General features: G+C 30.0%; 2 protein-coding genes across 2 annotated transcripts; one reads left to right on the top strand and one right to left on the bottom strand.

Annotated features, from left to right (window-relative positions):
• Positions 1 to 96: 96 nt before the first annotated feature.
• LOC107029863 (uncharacterized protein DDB_G0284459) lies at positions 97 to 7,395 on the top strand. Its single transcript, XM_027919521.1, is given in 9 exon segments — positions 97 to 208; positions 211 to 418; position 2,559; positions 3,113 to 3,307; positions 5,506 to 5,619; positions 5,695 to 5,772; positions 6,011 to 6,076; positions 6,202 to 6,267; positions 6,381 to 7,395. Coding segments are annotated over 9 exon segments (1,542 nt in total). The 5' UTR covers positions 97 to 171; the 3' UTR covers positions 7,158 to 7,395.
• Positions 7,396 to 7,553: 158 nt separating this feature from the next.
• On the bottom strand, positions 7,554 to 18,535 carry LOC107029920 (subtilisin-like protease SBT4.15). The gene is made up of 11 exons (XM_015231357.2): positions 18,439 to 18,535; positions 18,152 to 18,243; positions 14,678 to 14,778; positions 14,443 to 14,583; positions 13,584 to 13,689; positions 12,707 to 13,214; positions 12,211 to 12,311; positions 10,477 to 10,698; positions 9,793 to 9,901; positions 8,896 to 9,112; positions 7,554 to 8,110 (listed from the first exon to the last, which is right to left on the bottom strand). Exons 1-11 carry the CDS (start codon positions 18,517 to 18,519, stop codon positions 7,554 to 7,556), a joined length of 2,235 nt encoding a protein of 744 aa, XP_015086843.2. The 5' UTR covers positions 18,520 to 18,535.
• Between the last annotated feature and the right edge of the window lie 429 nt (positions 18,536 to 18,964).

Below are 18,964 nucleotides of genomic sequence, written 5' to 3'. Positions count from 1 at the left end.
TAATATAATCATGCTCCAATATATATGTATCGGTATGGGTTTGAAAATAAAGGTAATGTGTTATGTTAGAAACTACTACTAAGTACCAAAATTAGCATTCACACGTGTGACCTCCACGTGTACTTTATAGATACATACAGCTTTTTTTGTACCTATATTTATGATCTGGCAATGACACGTAGTACTCATTCACCGCATTATTTTTTTTCTGAGTCTCATTTTCTCCTTTATTCTCTCTTACACCACACTATGAACACACCAAACACATCGGAAATTCAACAACACGGCTGTGCACGGCGGAGCAACAGAGGTTTTCCGATAGTGACGCTGACGACGACGACAAAGATGAACTGGTGGATTGTGAAATGGAAGCAACGCAAAGTTTGATTTTGTATAGAGACGGATCTGGAATTCGAAGGTTATGATCACTTTTATAACGCGAATTGAAATTAATATATAATCTATATGTTCATTTGAACAGGATATATGTAAACAAAAGTTACTGAATTCACGTGAATCTAATCGATTGGCGACTATGAGGTTAGTTTGTTTTTTTCCTTTTTTTCATTATGGGATTTATATAGTTGATTTTAATTTGAAGTATTAATTTATATTTAACTTACAGAGAAATAAATGGTTAATTATTTAAACACGTCGTTGCTACGTATATAGGTAAGAAATAAGAGAAAAATAATAAGGCAAAGATAGAATCAAAACCTTAAAGTTGAGTCTAATTACGGAATTACCCTTTTTATTTCCACGTGGCAGCAGTAGAAGGGGCCACATCCCTCCACCGTAATGTCCTACGTACGATAAATTCCAAATGTCATAAAGTGATTAAAACAACCAGATTAAAACTTAATAAGAATTGGATTTTAGTATAAATTAAAATAGAATATCTATATTCGTTTCTAATAAGAGTATTTTAGTTTAATAAAGTGGACAAATAAAATTAAACGAAAAATAACTCTACAAGCAAAGCATATCTTACTAAAATACTAGTTGACAAGTGGCTTATGAAGCACTACCTCGATCTTATTTTATATGTTGTTCATTTTTATAAATAGTGATTCATAATACTTATCATTTTATAAAATCAATGCATAAATTAATATATTGTTTCTTTACCCTTGTAAGTTATAAGCATTTTACTTACATTTGATTAACCTAGCTAAGTAACTAATTCTCATTCATTGGTTAAATTAATTAATCAAAATAAATTAATTTATATTCATGGATTGAAAATAACGATAGAAGAGTAAAATTACATCATTGCTTAATGCAAATATAAAGTAAAAATGAAGTAATCGATAAGTTGCTTACAAAGCAGCTTGCAAGTAAATTTATGTTTTTTTCCAAAAATAGAAAGATAATTTAATATATATGTACATATATCTCAAGAAAAGGAAAAGGAAAATATCTCCCTCCACTAATTTCTTTTGCTATATCTTTTGTATTATTATAATATAAATTGTTTACGATAATTTGGTCTTTTAAATTTGGATTAGTTCCATCTCTTTTCCCTTTTTATGTAAGTTCTCCGTTTCATATTAGATGAATATTTTATAAATATAATATTTAATTACTTATTAAATGAAGATATAATTAATTATTTATTTCCTATTTTGTCCCTACTATGTGGTAAATATTTTAGCCACGTTGGTGCAATGTAACACAACAAAAGGCGCCGCAAAGATATATTCGAAGCTTTCTGAATACAAATGAATTTATGAAATTAACGCTTTTTATTTTCCACGTGTCAGTATATCAATTGGCCACGTGTCAGTACCCCCCCTCTCTTCATAGAATGACTAAACAACATGCTACATATAAATTAAATTACATTATTTTATGTCAATACTTTCTTTTTGTTAATTATATATGGCTAAGTTTTGAAAGTATTTTTCTAAAAAATCTATTCCTAATCAGGTACAATCATATAGTATAAAATAATAGCATAAGATTAGGTTTTTTTTTTTTTATTATTGAGAATTGTTTGTTACACCTATAACAATTTTTTGTTTTTGTTATTGTTTTGTGGTCTTTTTAAGCATATTTTCTTCTATTCATTTTTTTTTTATAAATGATCAAGAGCTGTTCACTCTTTATAAAACCCATAACTTACCCTATGTCTGGATTATTGTATTGTATTGTATCGTTACTATACCTACAATGATTGTTTTGATTGTTATTTAAAATGTATTGTATTGTATCGTTAAATTTCGTTGTTATGGAACAATCAATTTTGTGTGTTCTCATTTTTACTTAATTTTTTTTTTCAATTATATATTTACATAATATTTCAAAATACTATTTTACCCTTTATCTTAATTCTTTAAATCTAGTCAAACCTCCTATCCTAGAATAATTAAGATTTTTTTAGTAAGTTTATAAATTACTATACATTACGATCGAATTAAACAATTAAAATGTTATTAAACAACAACAAACAATACAGTCTAGCCAAATATTATATCTATCATATATAATACAGTACAATAGAATACAAAACAATACAATACATTATGAAATAATGAATAACAATGATCCAAATAAAGTGTTAGGGATATCGGGCCTGTTTGACCTTATGTAGAGCAAAACTCAAGAGGAGATATTTGAATTTTTGCGAATTGAGCCCAACCATAAAGTATATGAATCGACTATTTCTTCGAGTAGAGACTCTAAGATCTTTTAATTATGTTTCTTTATGTATATAGATAGTAATCAGTTCATGAATAAGTGCGGGTTAGAGTTCAAATCCTTTTCATGAAAATGATGAAGTACATGAATAGACTCGATTCTCGACTCTCGACTCTTAACTCTTTTATTTAGGTTTTTTTACGTCATTTATATCTATAACCGATTTATGAATGAGTGCGTTGGGAGTTCAAATCCGCGCCCGCCACATTGCCATCATGTGCCAAGCCTCAATATGTGACATTGTCACACACGTGGTCTTTGGTGATACAGTACAATAGTGGACTGTGCATTTTTTTTTCTGATTTGACATGACACGTGTCACTCATTCACTACTCTTCTTTTTTTTTCTTTTTATTTCTGCTCTTTTCTCTTCACTTTTTAATTTAAATTTTAATTTTTTTTTGGTGTGCAGTTTGTTTTTCTTTTCAAAATGAAGGACAAATTTACGCCGCCGTGCAAGGCGGTGGAAGGGAAGTTTGCTGGTGGAGATGGAAAAGGTGAACTGGTGGATTTTGAAATGGAAGCAGCACAAGCATTGGCTTGTTTAGCTAATCCAGGGAGTAGAAGTGATGAATTTTCAGTTCCAGGACCATCTGGTCGCTCTGAGGTAGTTTTTTTTATTTTGAATAGAAGAACTTTTTTTCATGTTTATTTCGAGTTATTATAGTGGATTCCAACTAGTTTGTGATTTTGTAAGTATATTGTGTTTTGAAATTTTGATTTTGGAGAGTGTTATGTAGTGAATATTGAGTTGAAATGGGTAAAATTATGATGTATATGTGTATATGTATTCAGGCATTGGTCATATGTGAATTTGTGTATTTGTATGGTGATTATTGAGTTAATTTCTCATATGGTCGTGTTCAGGTAATAGTTGGCGATTGGCTATGGAAGTTGAGTATTTGGAGAAAGTAGTTTTTAATGGTATTTGGAGTTGTGTTTGGACATGAACACAAGTTAGAGTTGTTTTAGAGGTTTTGTTAGTAGATTGGAGCAAAAAAGTGGTTTCGTCTTCACATTTCGGAAGAATCACTTCTTTCTCGATTCCAGTTTCCTTCAATAAGGGAAGTGCTTTGCTAAGATAATAGCTATTAGTTAATTGACTGTACGAGAAATCAACTCGATGATTATTGTACATTGTGACTTCCATGATTGGAACTGTAGCCTCTTAAACTTTGCTAGTAATCTTGGTAACAATTTGGGGTGAGTTAGGAGTGATCTCTTCTGTTTTAGTGAAAATTTTGAGTAGTGAATAGTTTTGTTCATCGTTTGCTGAAACGATGTCCTTGTGCTTCGTTTATCACATTATTTTGCTCTGTATGATTTGTTATGCTTTCTCAATTATTTGTTATGTCTTAGTTGCTAAGCCTTGTTTTACCTGTGTACTGTCCTTTCAAACTGCCTTGTCATGTGTTAAGCCGAGGTCTTTCGGAAACAACCTCGCTATCTTCACGAGGTCTTTAGGTCCAAGTACACTCTACCCTCCCTAGACGCCACTTGTGGAAATACACTGGGTGTGTTGTGTTGTTGCGTGTTTGCTGAAACGACAAAATATGGTGCCTAGTTTTTACTCCCGAAATCTACAATTCGGGGAATTTTGCAAGCAGGGGCGGCTGTACAAGTAGAGCTACTCGTTCAGCTGAGTTTAGTAACTCTGCCCCAGACCCTGTACAAGTGTTGATGTGTTTTGGGTATATATCCTTTTCTGAAGAGAACATGAGCTGTAGGCACAACTAAATATCCGGGTACTATTTTAGGTGCAATTTGTTATACGGATCTAATAAGCCTGAACAAATATTAAATGTCAAAACCATTAATTCGAATATCAGCGAGTATAATTGCATTCTGAATCCGTGAAGTTCAAATCTTAGATCCGCCTATGTAGATTGCACCGGCTTCTTTAACTTAAATTACTACTAAGTTCTCCGGTATAAACCAGTGGAAAAGATAATGCACATATTTCAAACATAAGTAGCTCAATGAGCTCATTAGAGGCGGTTACAAGTTTGAACTTGATCTTTTTCAATCTGTAAGATTCTTTGGCTAAACTCATTGTACTTTACAAATAATGGGTTCAAAATTTAATATTTGTTCAAAGTTTTGGGATTTTACACATATATATATCTCTGGTTTTATGTCGAAAATACTAGGTTAAGTTGAACCCATTGTGCAAAGGTGGATGCAGCCTTTGGATCGTATGGTGTCTTCACTTGATCTTGTTCACTTAATCTTGGAAAAAATAAATAGTCTTCTTGATTTAATTTGCAATGGTAAAGTACTCGTTCTATATTAAACTCCGCTTGTTTACTATATTTTCAGCAAGTCATTTTAATGGAAAGCTGTTAGAAGAAGATGTAAGTTTCCTCTTAAGAATTTCACCAGGTAGGGGGTTTTCAAGGACAACAATGCACGGTGTTTTACTATAAATAGTTCTAATACTGTTTTCTTTTAATGAGTTCTCGCTAAATGGTTTGCCCATCCATGTTGTATCTTAACTCGTAATTTGTCCTTAGAACTGTTAGAGAGGGGTGTCCGAGACAGTAGATGCAAAATATGGTTTGGAAAAGGAGCTAGTTAGGCACCCAAGCTGCGGCCTAGTGGTCAATGAGTTGGGTTGATGCAAATGATCACTTTTGCCTAATCCAGTTGCTTGATGAGCATTTAACTCTCATTTAAAGGAAATGGCACTCTTCAAAGAAAAAATAAAGTATTCTGTTATCTTTATCTAAGCAGACAGATATATTGACTTTTGATACTATTACCAGATCGTTTGGAGGAGTTGAGTAATTCTTTTGCTTTTAACAGGAACATGTAATAACGATACAGTCCGAGCATGAATCTGAACCAAAAACAAGTCCTCAACATGTTCTGAACTATCCACCAGTTGCCAGCAGAAGATCGAGGCAGAATTTGACTGAGGTACTGAAAATTATTGATCTCCCATTTTATATCCTTCAGGTGTCCCTACACTGTTGCTTGATTTGGTAATCTCAGGAGGAGAAGGAAGAACGGAGACTCTCTCGTGTTTTGGCGAATAGAGAGTCTGCTAGGCAAACAATTCGCCGGAGACAGGTATGTTCATCCGAGGGATTCTTTTGGTAACATCAGTTTATAAGCGAATCTCAATTAACTAATTCGAGTTCTATGGTTGTTGTTTATCTCCTTGCGGTAGGTATATGTTAGAAATTACGTCTGCATCCTGTTCACTTGTTAATAGAATACTTAATGGCATGGCAAGGTCTTGATTAATGCAGTAGGACTTCATGTAAAGTCGTGCACGTATCGTGCTCATGTTATTATTTCTTTTTAGGCTATGTATGAGGAATTGACAAGAAAAGCAGCTGATCTTTCATCGGAGAACAACAATTTGAAGAAGGTATTCAGAATTTCTCTTCACTTGCATTATCCGAGTTTTGAAAAACAACTATTGCATTTCTTTTTATGGTATGCTACAAATCTCCACGAACTCACTTTTGGCTGTATGATGTTTGTTACAATTAGGAAAAGGAGCTGGCAGCTAAGGAGTACGATTATTTGAAGAACGAAAATGTTACCTTAAGACGACAGGTAATCCTGGTTTTATCGGGGAAAATATCAACTTAGAAATTCAGAACATGAAAGAGAAATATGATCCACTTGAACAGTCTCTTGTGAAAAAACATGACTTTGGCGTTCTGCAGATGTCTAGAATAGAGAAGGCTGAAGCAGAGGAAACAGATGGTGCTTCTAGGTCGAAACCAGTAGAAATCTCGAGTACAAGTCCAACTCCAGCTCCAAATCTGACTCCAACTCCAGCTCCGACCTCTCTTTTTAACCAGCCTCCTATATTACCTTTCTTTTGGCCATCCATCGTTCAACCTTTCAACCTATTACAATGTAGTACTCAAAATATTTCTGATATTGCATCAGTGGTGCCTTTACCTATTGCCGGTGAATTAAATTCTATCAACAGACAACAGATTTCGAATCCAGGAAATCCACTATATTTACTTCCCTTCCCTTGCTTGATCCCATTTTATCCTCAAAGTAATCCGTTCCTTCCGTGGGCCTCTACCGTTACTGAAAAACATGCCGAGACTTCCTCAGCCCATCAGTGTAGTACATCATATATGAACATGGAGAACAATCAAGCAGCAACTACCCAGGAAACCGAGACGGAAGCTTTTCTTGGTTTTCCACCAGACTCATGTGCATCTGACAGAAGGCGACAGCGCTCTAGAGAAATGATCCCTATGACTGGTCCCTCTGGATATATTGACACTCATCATCAACAAGACGACGATACCCCTGATACCAATGCTCTCTCTTGTACCGCGGGACATAGAGGAGATACATCAGAAAAGACATCTGAAGAATCCATCACCTGCTCTAGCGAAAAGACGGCAGATGCCATTGCAGCAGCAACAGAAGCTCGGAAACGAAGGAAAGAGCTACTGCATTTGAAAGGCCACCATTAAACTCCTCAGGCCTGAAGTTCATCGAAAAATTATCGATGGACAATCTCTACAGTAAAGGTGCACTCCTTTTAACAAGCCATCTTTTAATTTTCAGTAAGAGATATATCATGATGCAACGGCAACAGAACATTTACAAGTTTTGTGAGAATTTTGTTTTTGCTATAGAGTAAATATTAGAAGAGGATGTAAAATATATGTGCTCCTATATTTTGAACATTTCAAAAAGTTTTAGTTGTTTTGAAATAATTTGACTGTGAACTCGTTACCCCTACCTCGGGAATATCAGGTGCGAGTAAATTACATCTATTGAAAGAGTAAGTAAAAAAAAGTGAGAATGATGAAAGACAAATTATTCAAAAAAATCTATTAGTATCTTATTGAAACAATATCTAGCTTTTAATACACAACATTAAATAATGGCCTATAAACTAAGATAGGACTTTTAACACAAGGTTTATTCCCACCCCAAACTAAAGAACTAGAAATATACCATGATTTATCTCTAGTGAATTTCCCCTTCAACTCAACTGTAAATGATTTTTTCTCATTTGCTTTACTAAATGACAAAATTTTTGGCACAACATTTATAGAAAGACACTTTGGTCCCCTAACTTTTGCTTTATACACAGCACTGCCATTCCCAACATATGTCACAGTTCTATAGAAAATTGCAGAAATATCAGTTTCATTTGGATTTTGAAGTTGTAAGTGCATTGAAGGGTAATTTAGTCCATCTGCCCCTAATGCTTTTGGTATGCTTGAACAGTTGTACATTTTGCTTCCAGTGAGTAAAGCTATGTTTGTACTGTTATAGCCTTCTTTGCAAAAATAGCCTATATATGAGTTAATATCAAGATCATATATTAAACCAGGATTAATTGCCTTTCTTGGATTTATTTGTCCTGATCCTGAGGCTAATTCAGCTCCCACTGGTCTAATCTTCATAGATGTAGCTGAAAATAACAAAAAAAAATGTTCATTTAACTTTTATATAACAACAATATAATATAATATTTACTCTATCAGGTATCAGGTCAAACATCGATGAAGCTAACTACAAAGGAGAGAAGGTTGGTTAAATCGTAAAAACTTATAGTAAAATAAACAAAAAAAAGTTCTAACTTCTATACAACGATAATATAAAATATTTTTTACACTATCAGGTTAAACATCGATGAAGCTAACTACAAAGCAGAGAAGGTTGGTTAAATCGTAAAGATTTATAGTAAAATAAACAAAAAAAAGTTCTAACTTCTATACAACAATAATATAAAAAATTTTTTACACGATCAGGTCAAATATGATGAAACTAACTACGAGCAAAGGAATGTTGATTAAATGGAAAATTATTATAGTAAAATAAACAAAAAAAGTTCATTAACTTTTATATAGCAACAATATAAAATATTTTTTTTACACTATTAGAATCTTAAATACTTATAAAATAGAATTATTGATTTCACTTGCCCAAGAAGATATTTGCAATGAGAAGCTTAAAGTTAATTTGTTTTCAAGTACGAAAATTTAAAATAGACTAAGAAGGAAAGTATCACACAAAAATAGTGACATTGGGATTCTGAATTAATTTTTACACTATTAAGTTGCATAATGAGCATCTACCATATATATTAGATTTTGATTATCCCATTGTCATTAAAGCCACCTAAAAGATAATTATGATAAGTGAGATAAGTAAACTATATGCGTATAAAATTTGAGATACGTGTCAAAAATATACCGGTTGTCATGAGAGCGGATTTGATAGCTGCAGGAGACCAATCAGGATGAAATGATTTAACATAAGCAGTGGCAGCAGCAGCATGTGGACAAGACATGGAAGTGCCTGAATCAACATTATACTTCACAATTCTCTTGTCTTTAGTTCCATCACTATTGATAGAATTCAATCCTGTAAATGCAGCCAAGATGCTCAATCCAGGGGCAGATATGTCAGGCTGTCAAAAATAATAATAATAATAATATTACTTCGTGTCAGTTCGTGTCAGAGCAGTGGTAGAGTTAGAGTTTTTACTAAAAAAAAAGTTAAGAAACAAACACGTGTTGATGAAATGGGTGACATTCGAAGAGGATAAAAGTATACGCAGTCTAAAGGTATGCAAAATGTAAAACACAAGGCGATAAGATATTTAAACAGATTTAACGTATAGTATATAACAATATACCCATGGTTATCACATGAGTGACATATGAAGAGTGTAGGTTTGTAGGGTGTATGTTGTCTTAAAGGATAGTCAAATGCAAACACACGATAATAAAAAAGTCAGAAGAGGGTAGAGTGTATGTAGCTTAAGTGTAGTCAAAAAATAAACAGACGATGACAAAAAAATCAAAGGAAATTTAACGTATAGTATGCAACAATACACAGTGTGTGATCACACATGTGGAATCTGAAGATAAAAGAGATTGTTTTTGATAGACCCTTGACTAAATAAATTTTCGTTAAGTGAAGTATGAAAGAAAATAAATAAATAAATATACGATGAAGTCAAAGACATTCAATATATAGTATATTGATATAAAATAATTTTATAATTAAGGGATGTCAATTTTAACACACTTTTATAAGCAACATAGTTTCTCATGAAACCATTGATTCTCATTTTTTTTTCCTTACCTTGAGAATGTTGAGACTGATTGATTGAGGTCCTCTAGATGAGAAAGAAGGCACAAATGGTGCAGTCATGTTCACAGTTCTTGTTTTGTGTATCACAGCTTGAGGGGATCTGAATATTCATTAAAAAAAACATAAATATGACATATATAATTCAGCGGTGAAACTAGAGTTTTCAGAAAGGAAATATAAAAAAGTGTATAAGTACACATGAAAAAAGTACATAAAAAACAATTTTGGTGTCATATATACTTTGTGAAAAATTAACAACTATAATTTCATGAGGAGAATACATTTTTCCCTTTTATTAATTAATTCATTAAATAATATCAGTAGTAATTGTGATAACATAATAAGTTTTTTCTTCATTTTTAACCACATGTCTCAGTTTTGAGCCTAAAATATGAAGCTCCAAAAGATATCTCATGACACGAATTCGAATTTAATCAATTTCCAAATTCGAATAACACCTTATACCAAATGAAAGAATTAATCTATAAAAGTTGTGATAGAGTAATAAGTTTCTCTTTCATTCTTAACCATGATTAATTCCAAAATATCAAAATATGATGTATCTTTTTTTAGAAAATGCTTTACTTCAATATTAAATTTTCTTGGTACGAATTCGAATTTAATTAATTTTTCCTATACGAATATATAATACCAAAAATTAGAGAAAAAACTTACTTTGTAGATTGTATGTACTTCTCAACTTGTGCAGCATATGTTGTGTTGATACTTGTTGATGATATATATGTAATAAATGGAGTATCTGTCATTTTATCAGATAATATAATTGTACCAGCTCCTTGTAATGCTTTTAGGGTATAATCTTGTTGATTACTTCCAAGACAATATACAATTTTCCCTTTCACTTTGGTATCATCTAAAGTCCCATAATCGCACGCACTGAAGTTTAAGAAAGAAAGAAATGAAAATCATAAATATAAGAAAGGTGTGGCAACAACATACAAATGTGGATATATCATGTTTTTGTAGGTACACTAGTATTTTCCTTTTTGTTCGATGAAAATCACATGTTATACTATATTTCATGACTAATATATGTGTTATGGTCGATACATGTTCGCATTTTAAAAAGTAATGATGAGATAAGGTTAACAGGAGAGGATAAGTAAAAAAAACATCTCAATTTTCATTTGAATAAATAAGTTGAATGAAAAGCCTTTGATATATTTATCATTATAGGCAGACAATTGTGATATTCTTAAACATGTCATATTAATAATGTTGTAATAATATTTTGAAATTTATGATTTTAAAAATAGCCATAAATATTTATTTGGGTCGGGAAGAAAAAAGTGAAGTTTTTTTTTTTTATTTAAAATTTAAGGTTATAAACATGTCATAATGTTTATGCGAGCAATTAGGGGCAGACCCACACGGAGTTCGCCTGGTGCTGCACCCAATGAATAAATGATTTGATTGGGCCATTGACTCTTGGGTGGATGCTGAAGACTCTTGTAGCGTTGTTAAATTGGGTCACTGAGAACAATGTTTATACTTTATACGATAGGGAAAAGGTTCTGATATACTCCTCAACTTTGTCATTTAGACCTGATATACCCCTTGTTATGAAAGTGACTTATATATACCCATACTTATAAACAAATGACTCACATATACCCTTTTCCTCTAACGGAAACGGAAAAAAATAATTTTGATCTAACTTTTTATTATTTTTTTCTACAAAGTATAATCTCATATAAGTAAATTTAATCCTCGTCAAACATATTTTTTTTGACATTTTTTTTGTTTCAATGACTAATTTAGAAATATTATTTTGATAATTAAATTTATTTATGTTTTACTAATATTTTTGTAAAACTTATTGTAGATGACCAAATTTTTTTCTTTGAATACAAAAATCAAATTACAATATAGACAAAAAAATAGTTTAAATTTTTTTTCTTTAAACTAAGGAATGAAAAAATAAAAATAAAATAAGAATAAGAAACTCAAATAATTATAATAAAAGAAGTCAAAAAATAATTTATGTATGAAAAAATTTAAAATATACCTTGAGATTTTGATAGAAGATTCATATATACCCCTAAATATTTTTTTTTTTAAAAATTAACAGTAATAAATATAAGTTTAAAACTAATTTTTTTAACTTCCTTTAAATGAAGGGTATATGTAAGCCATTTTGTAACCGTAGGGATATATGTGAGCCGTTTGTATAACGGTAAGGACATATATGAGTTACTTTCATAACGAGAGGTATATTAGCTCCATATGATAAAGTTGAAGGGTATATCACCCCCTTTTCCCTATACAATATTATAAATACTAATGTAAGGTGAGTATGAAGTTAAATTATTTTCTAGAGTATAGAAAAATACGTTTAACTCGAAACAAAATTAATAAAAATATAATATTACATAAATTGAGACACACCTGTAATTTCCATAATAAGATGCATTCTTTGCTTGTGCAAGAGTTCCTGAGGTTAATGGAAACCATTTTTTCGTTGGTTCAAATGTGTTGACTGAAATTCCCTATAAAAGGAAAAAATACATTAGTTTATCATATAGAACTTGTAATTACAACAATCTTTCTTTACTTATTATATATAGAGGTGTTAAATCGACAAATTAAGTTAAATTTGAACGAGTTAGTCATGTTTTTTAGGAAATTATTTTTTGTGGAGTTTTTTTGGTTTTCCATTAGGTATTTGAAGCTCTGACTAAATTCGAATCGGATACTGTATGGCTCACTCAGGAGTTATATTCTCAACATAATGTTCTCCATATCCGGAACTCGAACTCGAGATCTCTAGATAATGGTGAAACAATCTCATTCCTGACCCTGCACCACAATCGATGTATTTCCGGTGAAGTCTATTATTATTATAGAACAATGACTATTTTCTCAAAGAGTTTGTGTAACTTACAGAAATAGCCACTCCATTGCCCAACATAGCATCAGTTTCAAATTTTCTATCAGAGCTAGTAGCAGCCACTGTGAAAATCCATGGGGCTACATTTTCAATAGTTCCCAAATCAGGCCCACTATTTCCAGCAGCACAACTTGTCAAAATCCCCTTTTTTAGGGCATGAAATGCTCCAATAGCAATCGAATCCTCGAAAAATTCGCGCCCTCCGCCTCCGACGGAGAGGGAAATTATGTCCACCCCGTCGGAGATGGCAGCGTCGAACGCGGCTAAAATGTCCATGTCCGTGCACCCCATGGACCAACACGCTTTGTAGGTGGCAATGCGCGCGGATGGGACACCTCCGCGTGCAGTGCCTTCTGCTATACCGTACAAGCTAGCGCCCGGGACGGGTACTCCACCAACCGTGGACGCCACGTGGGTCCCGTGGCCTTCGAAATCGGCCGGTGAGAGCTCGTTGTCATTTCCCGCACCTCCAAGATTGAAAAATTGTGCTCCGATCACTTTGCTGTTCATTTATAGAAATGTTAGTATGAGTTTAACTTATATACACTAACATAAACGAATTACTATAAAAGAACATGAAACAGACGAACAACTTCCTAAATAGTAAAATATGTTCTCTAAATCTATTTAACGACAAAATAGCCACGTAATAATAAAATCTTATTTTGGAATCACATAGTGAAATGTTGAAATTTTACCACCTATGTGTTAGTTATAGCTAGTCATAGTCGATATTTACATCAAATCAAATAATTTAACGTTAGTAGTTACAAATTGAAGTAAAACATTGTATTGCATAACTAATATTAAATAATAACTAGTATTCATTAAATTGAAAAAACTATCGAGTGCGAATAAATTTTTAACTTACTTGTTGCATTTAGTGAAGTTGGCACCTTGGGCACATTTGCCTTTCCATTTTGAAGGTGGAGGCCCAAAGCCTTTATCATTGAAACTTTCTGATTGAATCCATATTCCTAAAATATTTAAATTCCAAATAAATAAATAAATAAATGAAGTATTGGTGACATACCAATAATATGTTGATCAAGTGATTGAATACAATCAATTATATTTTATTATTTTATAGTGTGAGTCGGTTTGCGCACACCTAGTGAAATGATTGGATCAATAAGAATTTTTAAATTATGAGTTATATATATATATATATATACATACACGTAAATTATTTACTATATCTCACCTATACAAATGCTACATCAAAAAAAAAATTCTTAATTGTTTATAATGGATTCTGACTTGTATTACTATGGAGGGTCTGTGGACTTTTGTTGCTCTCCATGGAGCTTTTGGCCTAATAGGTTTCATGTTACGTCAATTTATATATATATACACGTAAATTATTTACTATATCTCACCTATACAAATGCTACATCAAAAAAAAATTTCTTAATTGTTTATAATGGATTTTGACTTGTATTCCTAAAAACATATAAACATATCATGATGATGGTGTAAACGTCAGTATAAATGTACATTAATAATTTTATTTCGCATAAGCTGATTCATAATTTTGTATTGTGTTCTGAATTCTAGAAAGAAACTTGTCGAAGTATTATAATATTTCTTAACAAATACAATTTTGCAAAAGAATTATTTAGAACTCTAGCTCTGCCTCTAATCTCTATCATCAGATACCTACGATCTCTCATCCATATAAATATCGTATCGAATAATTTTTGATAAATTTTTAAACAATAGATACTAACCTGTATCAATAACACCAACAATAATATCACTTTCAACTTGATTTCTTTCAACATTTAATGGCATGCCAACAAAATCCCATGATCTTGTTGTTCGAAGTTGTCGAATTGTGTTTGGGAACACTGAAATAACATCTTGTCTATCTGCAAAAAATAAAAAAATAAAAAAAATGATATCATACTAAATTAAATAAAAAATTGACATTAAAATTCATTGATATTCGATATTATTTCATACGAGATAGAAGGTCTGCTTCTTCTGGCAATAATTTTGTCACGAACCCGTTAAAACTTTTGCTGTAACTGTGTAATACCCTTGGTAGTTGTGCTACTGCTAAACTGAAAATCGAAAAAAAAATCATTGAGAAAAAATAAAAAACAAATAAAATTTCAAGACTCGAATAACTAATTAAAATCTTCTGTCAGAAAATTAGTGGCGTACACACAATTTTTGAGAATCCGAAGCCTAAAGGGTAAAAAATGTTAACAAAAATTCTAAAACAGTATATGAAATTTCTTTTTAACCAAATGGACAAAATCGCTACGAAAATTCTAAAACAGTATATGAAATTTCTTTTTAACCAAAAGGGCAAAATCGCTCGCGAAGTAGCGATTTTGTCCATTGGAAAAAGCAAAATCGCTGCTATAGCAGCGATTTGTTAAATTTGCTTTTTTTTAAAAAAAAAAAAAATTATAACAAAATCGCTCCCTCGGGAGCGATTTTCAAAATAAAAATCTTTTTTTTAATTTTTCTTTTATATGTCACTGCTTAGGCAGCGACTTGTGTATAATTTTTTTTAATTAATATTCTTTGCTTTTTTTTTTATAAAAAAAGTTTAAATCAATTTTTTATTTTTTTTTAAATCAAATAGCTGCCAAGGCAATGATTTTTAATTTATTTTTTTAAAAAAAATAAAATTAAAACAAAATCGCTCCCGAGGGAGCGATTTTGTTATAATTTTTTTTTTTTTTAAAAAAAAGCAAATTTAACAAATCGCTGCTATAGCAGCGATTTGTTAAATTTGCTTTTTTTTAAAAAAAAAAAAAATTATAACAAAATCGCTCCCTCGGGAGCGATTTTCAAAATAAAAATCTTTTTTTTAATTTTTCTTTTATATGTCACTGCTTAGGCAGCGACTTGTGTATAATTTTTTTTAATTAATATTCTTTGCTTTTTTTTTTATAAAAAAAGTTTAAATCAATTTTTTATTTTTTTTTAAATCAAATAGCTGCCAAGGCAATGATTTTTAATTTATTTTTTTAAAAAAAATAAAATTAAAACAAAATCGCTCCCGAGGGAGCGATTTTGTTATAATTTTTTTTTTTTTTAAAAAAAAGCAAATTTAACAAATCGCTGCTATAGCAGCGATTTGTTAAATTTGCTTTTTTTTAAAAAAAAAAAAAATTATAACAAAATCGCTCCCTCGGGAGCGATTTTCAAAATAAAAATCTTTTTTTTAATTTTTCTTTTATATGTCACTGCTTAGGCAGCGACTTGTGTATAATTTTTTTTAATTAATATTCTTTGCTTTTTTTTTTATAAAAAAAGTTTAAATCAATTTTTTATTTTTTTTTAAATCAAATAGCTGCCAAGGCAATGATTTTTAATTTATTTTTTTAAAAAAAATAAAATTAAAACAAAATCGCTCCCGAGGGAGCGATTTTGTTATAATTTTTTTTTTTTTTAAAAAAAAGCAAATTTAACAAATCGCTGCTATAGCAGCGATTTGTTAAATTTGCTTTTTTTTAAAAAAAAAAAAAATTATAACAAAATCGCTCCCTCGGGAGCGATTTTCAAAATAAAAATCTTTTTTTTAATTTTTCTTTTATATGTCACTGCTTAGGCAGCGACTTGTGTATAATTTTTTTTAATTAATATTCTTTGCTTTTTTTTTTATAAAAAAAGTTTAAATCAATTTTTTATTTTTTTTTAAATCAAATAGCTGCCAAGGCAATGATTTTTAATTTATTTTTTTAAAAAAAATAAAATTAAAACAAAATCGCTCCCGAGGGAGCGATTTTGTTATAATTTTTTTTTTTTTTAAAAAAAAGCAAATTTAACAAATCGCTGCTATAGCAGCGATTTGTTAAATTTGCTTTTTTTTAAAAAAAAAAAAAATTATAACAAAATCGCTCCCTCGGGAGCGATTTTCAAAATAAAAATCTTTTTTTTAATTTTTCTTTTATATGTCACTGCTTAGGCAGCGACTTGTGTATAATTTTTTTTAATTAATATTCTTTGCTTTTTTTTTTATAAAAAAAGTTTAAATCAATTTTTTATTTTTTTTTAAATCAAATAGCTGCCAAGGCAATGATTTTTAATTTATTTTTTTAAAAAAAATAAAATTAAAACAAAATCGCTCCCGAGGGAGCGATTTTGTTATAATTTTTTTTTTTTTTAAAAAAAAGCAAATTTAACAAATCGCTGCTATAGCAGCGATTTGTTAAATTTGCTTTTTTTTAAAAAAAAAAAAAATTATAACAAAATCGCTCCCTCGGGAGCGATTTTCAAAATAAAAATCTTTTTTTTAATTTTTCTTTTATATGTCACTGCTTAGGCAGCGACTTGTGTATAATTTTTTTTAATTAATATTCTTTGCTTTTTTTTTTATAAAAAAAGTTTAAATCAATTTTTTATTTTTTTTTAAATCAAATAGCTGCCAAGGCAATGATTTTTAATTTATTTTTTTAAAAAAAATAAAATTAAAACAAAATCGCTCCCGAGGGAGCGATTTTGTTATAATTTTTTTTTTTTTTAAAAAAAAGCAAATTTAACAAATCGCTGCTATAGCAGCGATTTGTTAAATTTGCTTTTTTTTAAAAAAAAAAAAAATTATAACAAAATCGCTCCCTCGGGAGCGATTTTGTTTTAATTTTATTTTTTTTAAAAAAATAAATTAAAAATCATTGCCTTGGCAGCTATTTGATTTAAAAAAAAATAAAAAATTGATTTAAACTTTTTTTATAAAAAAAAAAGCAAAAAATATTAATTAAAAAAAATTATACACAAGTCGCTGCCTAAGCAGTGACATATAAAAGAAAAATTAAAAAAAAGATTTTTATTTTGAAAATCGCTCCCGAGGGAGCGATTTTGTTATAATTTTTTTTTTTTTTAAAAAAAAGCAAATTTAACAAATCGCTGCTATAGCAGCGATTTTGCTTTTTTCAGTGGACAAAATCGCTACTTCGCGAGCGATTTTGCCCTTTTGGTTAAAAAGAAATTTCATATACCATTTTGGAATTTTTGTTAACATTTTTTACCCTTTAGGCTCCGGACTCCAATTTTTGATAAGGATATCGACATTTTACAAAGTGAACACATTAACTAAATCATTATTAAAAAAAACCACTATTCAAATGTTATTTTACTATAACTCTGACTAGTATTCATATTTTGAAATATATTCATAATAATAGTTTTTCATATAAGAAATATAACTAATTAAATACTTTATTAGTGCATCATTTTAAATCAAATAACAATTGAAGCAAAATGTCTTATTTTTGTTACTAGGGTTATCTTGAGTAGTAATTACTTGAGACCGAATACAAGTATCTGACGTCTACTGACATCAAGTAAAAAAATAAAATAATACATATACTCCAATCAATCGTACTCAATAAACTTTCGATGATTTACAACTGTATCAACAATCAACAATAATAATAAATTCACAAACATATATATGAAATTAGGTAGAAATATATTTACTTTGATCCAAATGCTTGTTTGAGGATGTTGTTGTGATTGCTAATTAAGGACCTTGTGTCCTTTGGAAGTTCACCCATATACACAATATATGACTGCAAATTACACATTATAATAACATCATCATTAATACGACGATGTGTTTATGTTAGAACATCGATTTAAATAAAGTATAATAAAATCAAGTATGAAAAGTGGATCGAGGATACAACAGAGTGAAGTAGACATGCTAAAAACACAGAAAAATAACATTAATACAAGAATTTTACAAAAAAAATAAAATAAATTACCTTTCTTTGATTGTCATTATTTGCATTAGCACTAACTAGAAGACACAAATTGAAGATGAAAATAAAAATACTTCTCCACATTTTCTTTCTTTAAACTTCAACTATAATTATTTTTTTAGATTTAGTTTAGTTGTAAGAGTTGTGAAGATTTATATTTATATTGTTTTGAATGTGAATTTTTTTTTTTCTTCCCATAACTACTGGGACGTGTTGAACTAATCTTACGGTAAATGGTTATTTATTAACATTTCTGTTTTTTTTTCTTTTTCAATTTTAATTATTCTTTTAGATCTAGTTATGTGTTTTGTGTATATTATTATGTAAATTAAAATAAAAATTGGAATTATTATGTGTTTTGTGGAGTGGTTGGTGGTTAAAAAGATCCATTTATGTCTGTTTCCACAAATTATGGGATATAATTAATCTTGTAGCATAAATTTATCAATTATGTGAATTTGTCATTTATGTATATTTTACTGTCGGTTTTTTTATTTATATCCTTATTTATATAAATAAAGCAGATATG

The sequence above is a fragment of the Solanum pennellii genome, chromosome 9 (genome assembly GCF_001406875.1).
Source record: "Solanum pennellii chromosome 9, SPENNV200".
NCBI classification, from domain to species: Eukaryota; Viridiplantae; Streptophyta; class Magnoliopsida; order Solanales; family Solanaceae; genus Solanum; species Solanum pennellii.
The sequence above is the reverse complement of the archived record's forward strand: the minus strand, read 5'-3'. Positions and strand labels throughout refer to the sequence as shown.